Consider the following 12,805-nt stretch of genomic DNA (forward strand, 5'->3'; position numbering starts at 1 on the left):
GTCACTTGCCAAGGACAGGAAACTAAGGGTCACCTCTGGTCTTACTGTGCCTCCCTCCACATCCAGTCTCTCAGCCATCCAGCCACTTCCAGCTCCTAGACAGACTGTGAAGTACATCCAAGTTTGCCTGTGTTAAGTGATGCACATCCTGCCCCTCCCCACCCCACAGTAGCCTCCCAACCAGTGTCATTACTTCCACTCTTGTCTCACCTGTTTTATCTGTTCTCAACATAAAAGAAAGAAGGGTCTTTAACCTAAGTTAAAGTAGGATTCTTTCAAAATTAAAACCCATAATGGCTTCCCTTTGTATGTAAACTCTGTTCCGTACCCTGACCTGCTTAATACCTATGGTCCTTGACTGCCTCACAGTTTATCTCTTTAAGCTATTCCCTTATCTGGCTAAACTTCAAAGCAACTGGCCTGCTATTAATTATTTTTTAAAAATGAGCTTTTTCATGCCCGATAAGTCATGTTTTAAAGAGTAAGATTAATTTATCTCTAAGAATGTCCCAAGATAACTTACAAACTAAGAACTATGGTGCTTAGCAAGGTATTTATGTGCCCCCTTGAAACTCTTTAATTGTGCTTTTCCCCTGGTTATAAGTCTTGACTTAAAGAAGGCCTGATATGATTTGTCGGATAGTCACCTCTTGCTTTTAACTTAAACCCAGCGATTCTTTTTCTTTCCATCTATTTCTAGAAACATTATCTCTAGAAATATTATCACTAATTCCTCTCCTGTCTTCCTACTCAGAGCCTTCAAAGAGTCCTTCCCCCAACACTTTTTTCCTCCAACCAGGAAGAATTAACTTAACTTTATGCTCAGTTAGAAAAGAAGCATAGTCAATTAAAAATTATGATATGTGAAATTTTTATATTAGTTGATAATAAAAAATATATAATTACTTCTGTTTTTAATTATTTTGTATTAAGGCCCAATTGCTGAAGTTACCCAATTATTACCACTTAGATTTAATGGTTATTGTTTAAAAGAATAGATGTGTTTGCTAGAAACATTTACAAAGTAAATTGTATTAAAATGTATATTTAACAAAAAAATTTTTGGGGGGGCACATCTACATCACATGGAAGTTCCCAGGCTAGGGGTCGAATGGAAGCTGCACTATAGGCCTACGCCACGGCCGTGTCAACATTAATCTGAGCTGCATCTTTGACCTACACTGCAGCTTAAGGCAACCCTGGATCCTTAACTCTCTGAGCAAGGCTAGGGATCAAACCTGAATCCTCACAGAGGCTACATCAGGTTCTTAACCTGCTGAGCCACAACACAAACTCCTAAAATATTTTTATAAAGCTGTCGAAGATACTAGGAAAGGTACAAATATGATCTGATTAGGTATTTTTTTTCTTCTGTCTTTACAAAGTAAGATAAATATATCAGTAATTTGTGTAACAAATGATCTGATTTTGATATATTTTCACTTTAATAAATGCAAAAATAAATCAATTGAAATATGTCTTTCATACAAGTTCTGAGATCTGATGAGAATCCTGGTGCTAAAGGGAAAGGCAAAGGAGGTAACTCCTGTACAGTCTTTAATTATGTAACACATTTTCATCAACAAAGTGATTTTTGTTTAAAAGCTTTTACTCATGCCAAGTGAACTAGCACCATCATTGCCCTTTTCTTCTATTCCACCTCTTCTTGGTAGTTCTAGGCATTTAATTATGTTTATTCATTCATAGAAATCTGCCACATCTCATTATTTTGTCACTGCAACTTTGCCAGTGTTTGTACATTATGAAGTGTCTATGGTGATATCTGAGATGGTATTTCTCATCTCATGTGGGAGATGATGTGAACTACTCAGAGTAGCATATGGTCAGAAGCACCTGACCTCAACTGTTGTGACTTAACGGCAGTAGTTTAGCAGTAGGGTCTCACATGAATAGGAGGCATAAAGTGTGGAATTGTGATAGATTACCTGGAATGTCACACATTAATATACATATCGATTGTAGAAGAGGTCTTATTAAAGATTCTGGAAGTCTAAAAGAGAGGATGAGATGGTAGGTTTACATCTGGGGTAAATTTGACGGCAGTTTAGCTAGGACATACGTTGCTTTATTGATTCACCTGATATTCGTAGCTAGGTAGAATGTAGTTTCTGGGTGATAGTCTTGCTTTTAAATTGGAATTTTAGAGGATAGTGATAAGCATTCTACCCTACAGCTAAAAATGGTGGGACTCTGGGCAGCCTGCTGAAGTGTAAGTGGTCCTCCAGATTGGGCAGTGGGAGTGATTTTTGCCCACTAGGGGATATTTTCCATTATCTATGGATATTTTCAGTTATCGCAGCTCGAGTATTACCGGCATCCAGTGGGTAAGGCCAAGGACACTGCTGAATATCCTACAGTGTACAGGATGACCCCTCACAGTAAAAGCCCACACATTGTGAAGAGTGAGAAGGTTGAGCAACCCTGTATTACAACCAACACCAACAAAGATGTGTTACATGTTTCCTTATTCCTTGTGCATTGCGTGTACCTATTTGCCATCTTGTCCCTAAAGAATGGCCAATCTTTAGTAGAAATTTACTGGTTGAGAATGCACTCAGCCTTAATCATTCCAACAACTTACATTTGGACATACAAGCGTATGCTGGCTTCATATATTAGATCATGTTTATCTTTGCTGTAGCTCTTTGTAGGTTTTACATTTTATGAGCTTTACTAATCTTTTAGGAAAATTTCCCTGTGCCACTTTAGGATGAATAGGCAATTTAATGTTTGACTGTTTTGAAGATTTATTAGTAATGAGGTATTTGATGTCACTCAGTGTTAAAAAGGTACCTGATTGTAGTCTTTATAAATAGCATCAAAGATGACTAAATGTCGTACTTTGTCTTCATAGTGCCTAACTAGGAGAGGAGGAGACAAAAGGTAGCAGAAAGAAAGGGTAATAGAATTTACACAGGAGCATTTATCAAAAGGTAATAACAATTTTTTAAGATAAAAAATAAAGATTTTTATCACATGGCATGAACCAGCGTATTAGGACTAGCACAGCACTTCACATTGTAGACATTCAGTATAAATACCATTTGCTTTTCATTTGAAATAAGGATAATTCTGTGTTACTGACTTAATAAAATTTAAATAGCGTTCCACTATTTGTGGGATATTACAAATAATATGAGCTCTCTTAATCATTTCTCATAAGTATACTAGAAATTAAACCTTCATCTAAAACTCTGAAAGAGTTATCTAAATGGCAATTAATTACGCATTTCAATAGTACTGTGAGCCAAGTAAATTGTTGCTCTGTCTCTCAGAGCCCCTATTCACATGAAAAGCTTTGAATGAAAGTATTTCCACATGAAATAACGTCTTGATAGGAAAAGTAGGCTAATTTGTTAACCATGCTTAAGAACTAACTAATTTGGATTATAATCAAGGCTTTGCAGGTAAGAGTATATACAAATAACAGGCCAGGTACTTATAAAAACATACCCTACGTCATAAGACCTTGATCCCATACAGATTTGAGGCTTAATACAGGGCGTATTCTCCACTTGATAGAAAGATTGCATGTCTGTGAAGTAGAAATTAATATTTGAATTAGTTAAGGCTCCTTCAATTTCAAATGACAGAGAACCCAGCTCAGCCTTGCATGAGCCAAAAAGGGGAATTGATTAGCTCATGAAATTGGAAAGGCTATTGCTATGGCTATGGGGACTCAAACAATACTCTTGTCTCTTAGCTTCACCTTCCTGTATTGGCTTCATTCTCTGGGTTGCTGTGTTAGCCCATCATAGATGCAAGCTTGTGGTCTCTCAGGTGGCAGCACAGTAGAAAAGGGAACCTAGGAAGTCTCCTTAGGTTCCTTTGCCTCTGTTTGGATCACTTCTCTATCTCTGAATCAACCACTCTGGGCGTGGATTGAGCCATTTGCCACATCTGGATTTGGGTGTAGAATTAATGACACTTATGGGTAAGAACACAAGAATGGGTTTCCCTTGAAGAAAATAAATTATGTAAGAAATAAATCTTTGTCCTAACCCTGTCCTCTTCTGCAGAAGTACCACTATAGCCAATTTATCCTACTTATAATTGTGTAAGTGTAGAAATCAATTCCTTTATTACTTTATACATACATGATAGCATCTTATGTCTATTTTTCCTTGCTTTTATCATTGGCCAATATATTTAATACTCCCCTCTTACGAAGATCTCTAAGGAAGATCTTGTAACTCCTCTTTAAGTCACAGAAATATGCTAAATAGACATTCTCTTTTTTTATGAAGTATTTAAGAAATACCAAAAGTGAACACCTAAATGTGCTCAAGGATAATAGTTCATTAAAGTAAACCTTCTATGAATCCTTATATAAAGTGTATTTCTTATTAGGTTCCATTTTATGTTTGAGGTTTTAACATGACATTTACAGGTAAATGTCTTTTAACAAGATATGTTTCTGGTAGAATTAACTGATTTAGATCTTCTTGGCTGATTTAAGTATAAAATATGAAGTACAGCTTTATATTAGCACTGACCCTAGTGATGAAAATTGGTTTAAAATACTTATCTTCAGTGAAAAATGGATTAATGATGTAAATGTAAGACTTCTAGTAGAAAAGAGAGAAAGAGCTTCTGGACATTGGTCTTGGCAGTGATTTCATGGATGGACATCAAAAAGCAAACAAAACAAAATTATACAAGTAGGACTGCATCAATCTAAAAGGTTTGATGCAGTCCTACTTGTATAAGAGAATAGGAGAAAATATTTGCAAGCCATATATCTGATAGGGAATTAATTTCCAAAATATATAAGGAACTCTCACAACTCACCTTCCAGAAAAAAAAACAAATAACATAATTAAAAGTTGAATAAGAAATTGAGTAAACATTTCTTCAAAGAATACCTCCAAATGTCCAACAAGCATATGAAAAGATGCTCAATGTTACTAATCATTAAGGAAATGCAAATCAAAACCATAATGAAATACCACTTCAAATCTGCTAATTTGGTTAGTATTAAAAAAAAAAAAAAAGACACCAGGTGTTTGTGAGGATGTGGAGAAAGTCAAACTTTTATTCATTGTTGATAGGAATTCAAAACAGTGCAGACACTATGAAAAATAGTGTGGAGGCTCATCTAAAAATTAAAATAGAACTACCATTTGATTCAGCAATCCTACTTTGGTTTTTTTATTCAAGAGAACTGAAGTTAGATGATTAGAGAGATATCTGTACTCTCCTGTTCATTGCAGCACTATTCACGATACCCAAGATCTGGAAGTAATCTAAATGTCCATTGATGAATGAATGGATAAAGAAAATGTGGAATATACAAGTAATGGAATATTATTCAGCCTTAAAAAAGAAGTGAATCTTGGAATTTACCCCTCCCTCCAAAAAGGGGAAGAAACATAAGGCCATCATACCCCATGAAAGAAGCTAGTCACAGAAGGGCAAAGATTGTACAATTCCCCTTATATGTGAAATCTAAAAGAGTTACCCTTGCAGAAGCAGAGAATATGGGTTGCCACGGGCTGAGGGAAGGGGCAAATGGGGAGTTACTGTTCAACAGAAGTAAATTTTCAGTTAGGCAAGATGATTCAGTTCTAGAAATCTGTTGTACAACATCATACCTAGGGTTAATGATAGTGTATTATTCACTTAAAATTTTAAGAAGGCAGATCTCATGTTAAGTGTTCTTACCATAATAAATAACAAAACAAAATAAAAACCCCAGTGTCCCTTGTAGTGCCTGATAATGGAACTTCTGATATCTGTGTAGTTGTGTATGTATTCATATGTTTAATGAGTGATTATCACTTCTTTACCAGTGTGTATTTGTTGGTAGAGTATTTCTGAGGCTTATCCTGAAGGTTCCCCCATTTTTTTCCATCCAGATGACTCCTATGTGTGGTAGAGCTGGCTAGCTCTGGTTGGAGTTGCAGTTTATGGAGATTATGTGTTTTATGGTTTCTAAGGCAGGGAGAGAATCCTGGCTCAAACCAGTAATGTTGACAGACTAGACTGGTTTCAGGTACACAACAAATTGTATCTTTGGAGTACTAGAGAAAGAAGGACCTGTGTTAGGAATAAATAGGATTTGGGTAATCGGAGGTATTTAGCTGTCTAGGAACACAGTAAGATATTTTCTGAATAAGACTCTGGCTCTTCATTTTCCTTTAGGTGAATGTAGGTACCTTTAACTCAGTCCTGACCAAGCCTGTCAAAATATTTGATAGCTTCTCCTGGTAAAGGGGTTGGATTTGGAATGAATCTTTTTTTTTTTTTGTCTTTTTTTTTTTTTTTTTGCTATTTCTTTGGGCCGCTCCCGCGGCATATGGAGGTTCCCAGGCTAGGGGTCCAATCGGAGCTGTAGTCACTGGCCTACGCCAGAGCCACAGCAACGCAGGACCCGAGCCGCGTCTGAAACCTACATCACAGCTCACGGCAATGCCGGATCGTTAACCCACTGAGCAAGGGCAGGGACCGAACCCGCAACCTCATGGTTCCTAGTTGGATTTGTTAACCACTGCACCACGACGGGAACTCCTGGAATGAATCTTGTTACCTTATGTATCTTTTCCTTTTTACGTTATTACTCTTGGTCTTAAAATTGTAAATACAATATAATTCGAATTCCATGTAAAAATATTTTTACCAGCACAGCGTTTAATGAAAGGAGCAAAGAAGTGTCTTTTCCATGATTCCATGGCTATTCCCTGTAAATAATGAAGATGAAAGAGTTTTTTTGTGTGTAATAACAGAGGTAGCCTTAGACCTGATTAACAAACTAAGAAGATGTGATAGGCTTTACCCAACACTAGGTTTCCTTATCTCTAAGGAAGGGGACAGGACAGGTAATAAGTATTGATTGGTCACAAACATGATGAAGGTCTAGGTACTTTCCAGGAGTGACTTCCAAATGTTCCAGTCACTTTTCTTTTGCTGTGCTCATGGCCGTGGCAGCCATCTATTCTTGGGTCTCTTGGGCTTTTACCCCTGGCTGGTTGTTAAGAGCTTCCTCAGGGTGTAGGTCTAGTGACCCTTCTCTGGTGCAGGTGCCTCTTACCAAAGCTGCCTGCTGATTACTTGGGTAAACGTTCTTGACATTGTAACCTTAGTCCGATCTCAGTTTTATGGAATTTGGCTTCCTTCAGTACATTCTCTGAGTTGCTGTTGCAAGGATGATTGACCAATGTTTATGTAAAGTTTTAAATAAGAATATATCTTATAAGATATATCATATGAATACATTTAAGAGCTACTTTTTAAGTGGTTCCATATAAGCACCTTGATATATTTCACCAATATTCAACTGGTGATCATGTAAGCTTGCTATCAGTATTTTTGGGATTATATGTAATAATATCACAATGACTATCCTTGAATATATGCCTTTGTGAATTTGGGCAAGTTTTATAGAGGCTACGTAGCATTTCTGGATCAAAGGGCATGCATGTTGAAATATTTATAAACCTGACAAATTCTCTCTCAAAGTTATAATTTTATCAATAGCATGTAAGAGAATTTGTTTCCTCATGCTACTTTCTTCTGGCTTTATCTTTGTGGTCTCTCTTCAGTCCCTAAAAAATTTTGAGAGTTTGGTAAAATATATATAATAATCCTTATTTGGCATTGGAATCAGCACACTTGGGATTAGCTCATTCAGAGGACTAATAAGTGGCTAATCTAGATTGGAATCAAAATCTTTTCTATCTAGTGTCCCTTCAGTTGGCTGACACTGAAAAATGTTTCTCTGGTTTTATTTTTTCTTTCATCTTCATATTTGGAACCAATTTAACAGTCTACTTTTCAGAAAGTCAAATTATTTCTGTCCATCTTCGTTCAACAGAATTTGTGAAATAGCCACTTAAACTCTGATTGTGAGTAGAGCTCTTCGTTATTTGTCAGTAACATTAACTTACATTATGTCAGGTTAAAAAACTGCTAGTTTATGGAGTTCCCGTCATTGCGCAGCGGAAACAAATCCAACTAGGAACCATGAGGTTGCAATCCTTTGCCTTGCTCAGTGGGTTAAGGATCCGGCGTTGCCATGAGCTGTGGTGTAGGTCGCAGACGTGGCTTGGATCTGGCGTTGCTGTGGCTTTGGCGGAGGCCAGAGGCCACAGCTCCGATTAGACCCCTAGCCTGGGAACCTCCATATGCTGCAAGTGCGGCCCCAGAAAGACAAAAAAAAGGCCAAAAAATTTTGCTAGTTTAAGTAAGATACATTTAATATGCTTATGAACAGTACCAATATATAAAACTGATATACATATTTTAACACATCTTAGTCGTCAGCTGTTTATTAGGCTGGTGTATAGTAAGTAACTATTCAGTGATTGAAGTTATAGTATTTGATAAATCTGCAAAAATTTTGCTGTATAAGCCAGTGAAATTTTTACATGAAAGTTAGGTCATGCAGTAACTTCTATTCATTAAAGCTTGGGACATTTTAAATGATGATGGAGTGAGTATATTTTTGAGGCCAATTCATGATTTATCAAAAATGTCCTATTTGAGAGTGTTCTCTACCACAGTTCTTTAGTTGGTCACTTCCAGTAGTAGGGATATTTATTTACTCAGTTTTCAAATTGCTAACAATGAATTCATGACAACATTATGCAGTACATGCTTGAAGTTTTTTTGTTCTTTTTTAAATGCAATTTTAGGAGTTACCTGGTGGCTCGGTGGGATGAGGATCCACTGTTGTCACTGCTGTGATTGCAGTTACTACTGTGACATGGGTTCAGTCTCCGGCCCAGGAACTTCTGCATGCCACAGGCATGGCTAAAAAAAGTGCAATTTTATTTATGTTCATGGAAAATATTTCCCTAACAAGATATACAAATTAAAGAATATGTCTTTTGGTCAAGCTTTTTGGACAGCAGAACAAAATAGTGGAACTTGTTTTTCTGTCCAGATGGATTGCATGACAACCCAGCTTCTAGGTGGTGATAGAATAGTTCTCAGATTACATCATGGTTATTTTGACTCTATTAGCCATCTAAAATGGAAATAGATATGGACAGATTTCCTTCCTATGACTCAGGTATTTCTATTTTAATAAACTGTTCTCAAAATACCAATTAAAATCTGGATGAGAGAAATAACAGACATGAGGAAGAGGATTATAAAAGCAGCACTGATCTTAGCTGAACTAGATTTAATATTAAGCCGTCTGAGAGGTTTGTCCACTGAAACTAACCTCTCCTCTCCCTCTTCTCCCACGGCAGTATATCACTCCTGCCACAGCGCTTACCAGTGTCTACAGGACAGTGCACACATGTGCTTCTCTTTTTCTTTTTTCCACTCTAGTGTGAGGATGGAGAGCTAGTTATTTTGTTATTCATCTTTTAATTCTATTTGGGGCCTGCCACATAAAAGGTATAAATGTTGAATTCTACTGGTCTTTGCAGAATAACGTAGCGTGAAAACTTGGCAAGTCATTCTGTTTGTTAATCCTTGGCCACCACTTCTAGATTTTGATTTTACTTCAGCGAATTAATTTTTACATAAAAAGATCCCATATACTAGTTAATTTTGTTTACAGAGAAGTGTTGTAGATACTCTGAGGGTAATTACTGATAGCTTACCATCTGTTTCTCTTTATCAGTCTTTTTGACCTCTCTATTCATTTGTTCTATAGCATCGTGTATGTGTGAGATCATCTATCCATTTAGCTTTTGATGATTTTGAATTTTTAAGGTTTTTGACGTTTAGAAAATGTACAGAATATATTGTGATCTTCTGTGACTTATGTTTGTGGTATAATTTGAATTTGGGGTACCATTCCTTAAAAGGAAATATATGTTGTCAGTAATTGGTAAAATAAAACGTCCCTCTTAGATATCTTTGTAAAAACTCTTATTTTCGTTTTATACTTTTTAGGGACCTTAGGCTTTTCTTTTCCATGAGCACTATCCTTTTTGGACTTTTATCTTCCTTACAACAGAAGTGGGGGGACTAATTTTTTTGAATGCTTACTATGTTCCAGTATTGTGATAAGCACTGTATATAATTATTAGATCATTAATTGATTAATAACTCTATGCCATAGATGATACTATTATCATTTACATATGAAGAAGCTGAAGCCAAAAAGAAATATTTTTTTTTCTGCTTGGTTTCTTTTATTTCTGATGTAACACAGGACACAGAAAACAGTCTCATATATTGTGGATTAGTGGAAAATACATTGGGACCTTTACTCATGCCAGTATGGTCAATGAGCTATCCTTTCCATCATCCCACTTGTTATTAAACACCTCGAAATTTGGAGGTGGATATTATAAACGCTCTTTTAAATGTGTAGCTAAGTTTGCAAAAAGGGAAGGTGATGTCCTAAGTGCAATAAGATGAAAAAGTAGCTCAGAAAAATAGTTGTCTCTTGGTATCTGTGGGAGATTGGTTCCAGGAGCCCCCAACATACCAGAATCTGCAGATGCTCAAGTCTCTTATATAAAATGGTACAATACAGTGAACACAGTCAGCCCTCTGTATTTTATTTGTTTCACTTCCACAGATTTAACAGCAGATCGCATTTGAAACTCTTGGCTTTGGAGGCTGGCTCTAGTTTATTTCTTGTAAAACTGGTGGTGTACAAGGTCTTTGCTGGTTTTTATCACCTATTGATTGGTTTTAAAAGCTGTTTGGGGACAGAGGCCAGGCTTCAATCTAATCAGGGTGAAGCATTAGAATCTCAGACATCTCAGCATTCATTCCTACATTGCCCAGGATGTTTTAAAAAAGTTTGATTTGAAACCATTAGGTAAGGAATTGTTTTTGTTTTTTTTTAAAGGAAATAAAAGGATGAATTGATGCTAATAAGGAACCGAACATTTCTGGGAAAATTAGAGAAGTAATAACAAAAATCATGGACTGTGGACTAAGGAAATTTCAAGGAATGATTGATCAACAGCATCAAATTTTAGGGTGGTATCAGGGAAATAGCATGGGAAGGAAAAGGATAAAAAGCCCCAGTTAGAGAAGCAGCTGACCTTATTTGATTATCATAATATTTCCCAAGTTTCAGTCAATTTTGTACCACCATATCTCTGTCTCTCTCTCTCTCTTTTTTTTTTTTTTTTTTGCTTTTTAGGGCTGCATCCACAGCATATGGAACTTCCCATGCCAGGGGTCATACTGGAGCTACAGCTGCCGGCCTATGCCACAGCCACAGCAAGTTGGGATCCAAGCTGCATCTGCGACCTACACCAGAGCTTACAGCAATGCCAGATCCCCAACCCACTGAGCAAGGACAGGGACCAAACCCACATCCTCATGGATTCTAGTCAGATTTGTTTCCACTGTGCTACAGCAGGAACTCCCACCTTCTCAATTTTTATAGTCACACATTATCTATATTATTAGTGGTTTAATATATTAAAATAAACTCAAGATGTTATACTTATGATTTATTTTTAATTTTTTTTTTGGCTGTGCACACAACACATGAAGGTTCCCAGGCCAGGGACTGAACCCACACCACAGCAGTGACAGAAGCTGGTGCAATAACACCTGATCCTTAACATGCTGTACCACAAGGGAACTCCATGATTTATTTTTAAAAGAAACCTTTCCTATCACAGTAAAATATGGAAATGCACAGTACCTACCTTCTATAGAAAGTATCTATAAGATTAATAAAATAAGGGAGCTAAGTTATAAGCTATGTCCTATTGCCTGTTGCTGAGCCTGAGGCCAATCTTTTGTTCTAAAGAAGGAAAAACAAGCTTCAAGAGATACTGAAGATGTCATGTACAGTCTCCCCCGTTATTTAATAAGAAGATTTGCAAAAAGCTAGAAATAGGAGATGCTCTTTGTCTAGGAGATTGACTTACCTGTATGTCTGATGTGTTAGGATGTGTTTTAGTACCAGCAGTGTCACTGGCTGAATGGAAATGATCCAAGAGGGAAGCAAGACTGGGTGTGCGTCTGAGTACTTGCCTTTAAACAGTTATCATTTGAGATATACCACTTTCAGCTTCCTGTATTGAAACGTTCTTTGTTCTTTTCTATTTGAAGCTCTTTTTAAAGCCTGTGCGGATGGAGGTGCCAACCGCTTATACGACATCACGGAAGGAGAGAGGGAGAGGTATGCTTTCTTTCAGTCAGTGTCCCTTATAGCACTAATTCTGCTCTTCACCTTGTATTATTCTTTTCTTAGTAAATGGTGACTGTTTATTTTACTTCAGACTGTTTTACAGAAAATCAGTGACAGAGCTACTTAACCAAGTTGTGTTCTTTCTTTGCTTTGAATGGTATCTATTAGTAGAAATAGGCCAATTCTATTCTTATTTTATTTTATTTATTTATTTTTTGTCTTTTGTCTTTTTAGTGCCACCCCCACGGCATATGGAGGTTCCCAGGCTATGGGTCCAATTGGAGCTGTAGCTGCTGGCCTGTGCCACAGCCATGCCAGATCCAAGCTGCATCTGCAACCTATACCACAGCTTACAGCAGTGCTGGGTCCTTAACCTACTGAGTGAGGCCAAGGATCGAACCTGCGTCCTCATGGATGATACTCAGGTTTGCTAACCACGGAACCATGATGGGAACTCCATATTCTTATTAAGAAAAACCCACCCATTCTGCTATTTTAAAAGTCTCATTAAGTGGCATTTTCAAATATCAGTATTTGAGGATGTTGAACATTGACTAAAATAATGGCAATGTGAGTTTTCATTTAAACAGTTTTAAGGAATACAGACTGATTTCATATAAAATATATAGTCTGTTGTTGGAGTTCCCTTGTGGCTCAGCAGGTTAAGTATCTGGTGTTGTCACTACTATGGCTCTGGTTACCACTGTGGTGTGGATT

General features: G+C 37.0%; 1 protein-coding gene across 13 annotated transcripts in view; it reads left to right on the forward strand.

Moving 5' to 3' along the window:
* TPK1 (thiamin pyrophosphokinase 1) overlaps positions 1-12,805 on the forward strand; it is a 373,809-nt gene that overhangs the window by 127,645 nt on the left and 233,359 nt on the right. For all 13 annotated transcript variants that reach the window (XM_021063594.1, XM_021063598.1, XM_021063590.1 and 10 more), the window contains one exon: positions 12,010-12,079. In XM_021063594.1, coding sequence (XP_020919253.1) covers positions 12,010-12,079 — 70 coding nt within the window. The remainder of the gene's footprint in view (positions 1-12,009; positions 12,080-12,805) is intronic.

The sequence above is a fragment of the Sus scrofa genome, chromosome 9, assembly GCF_000003025.6.
Source record: "Sus scrofa isolate TJ Tabasco breed Duroc chromosome 9, Sscrofa11.1, whole genome shotgun sequence".
In the NCBI taxonomy this organism is placed as follows: domain Eukaryota; kingdom Metazoa; phylum Chordata; class Mammalia; order Artiodactyla; family Suidae; genus Sus; species Sus scrofa.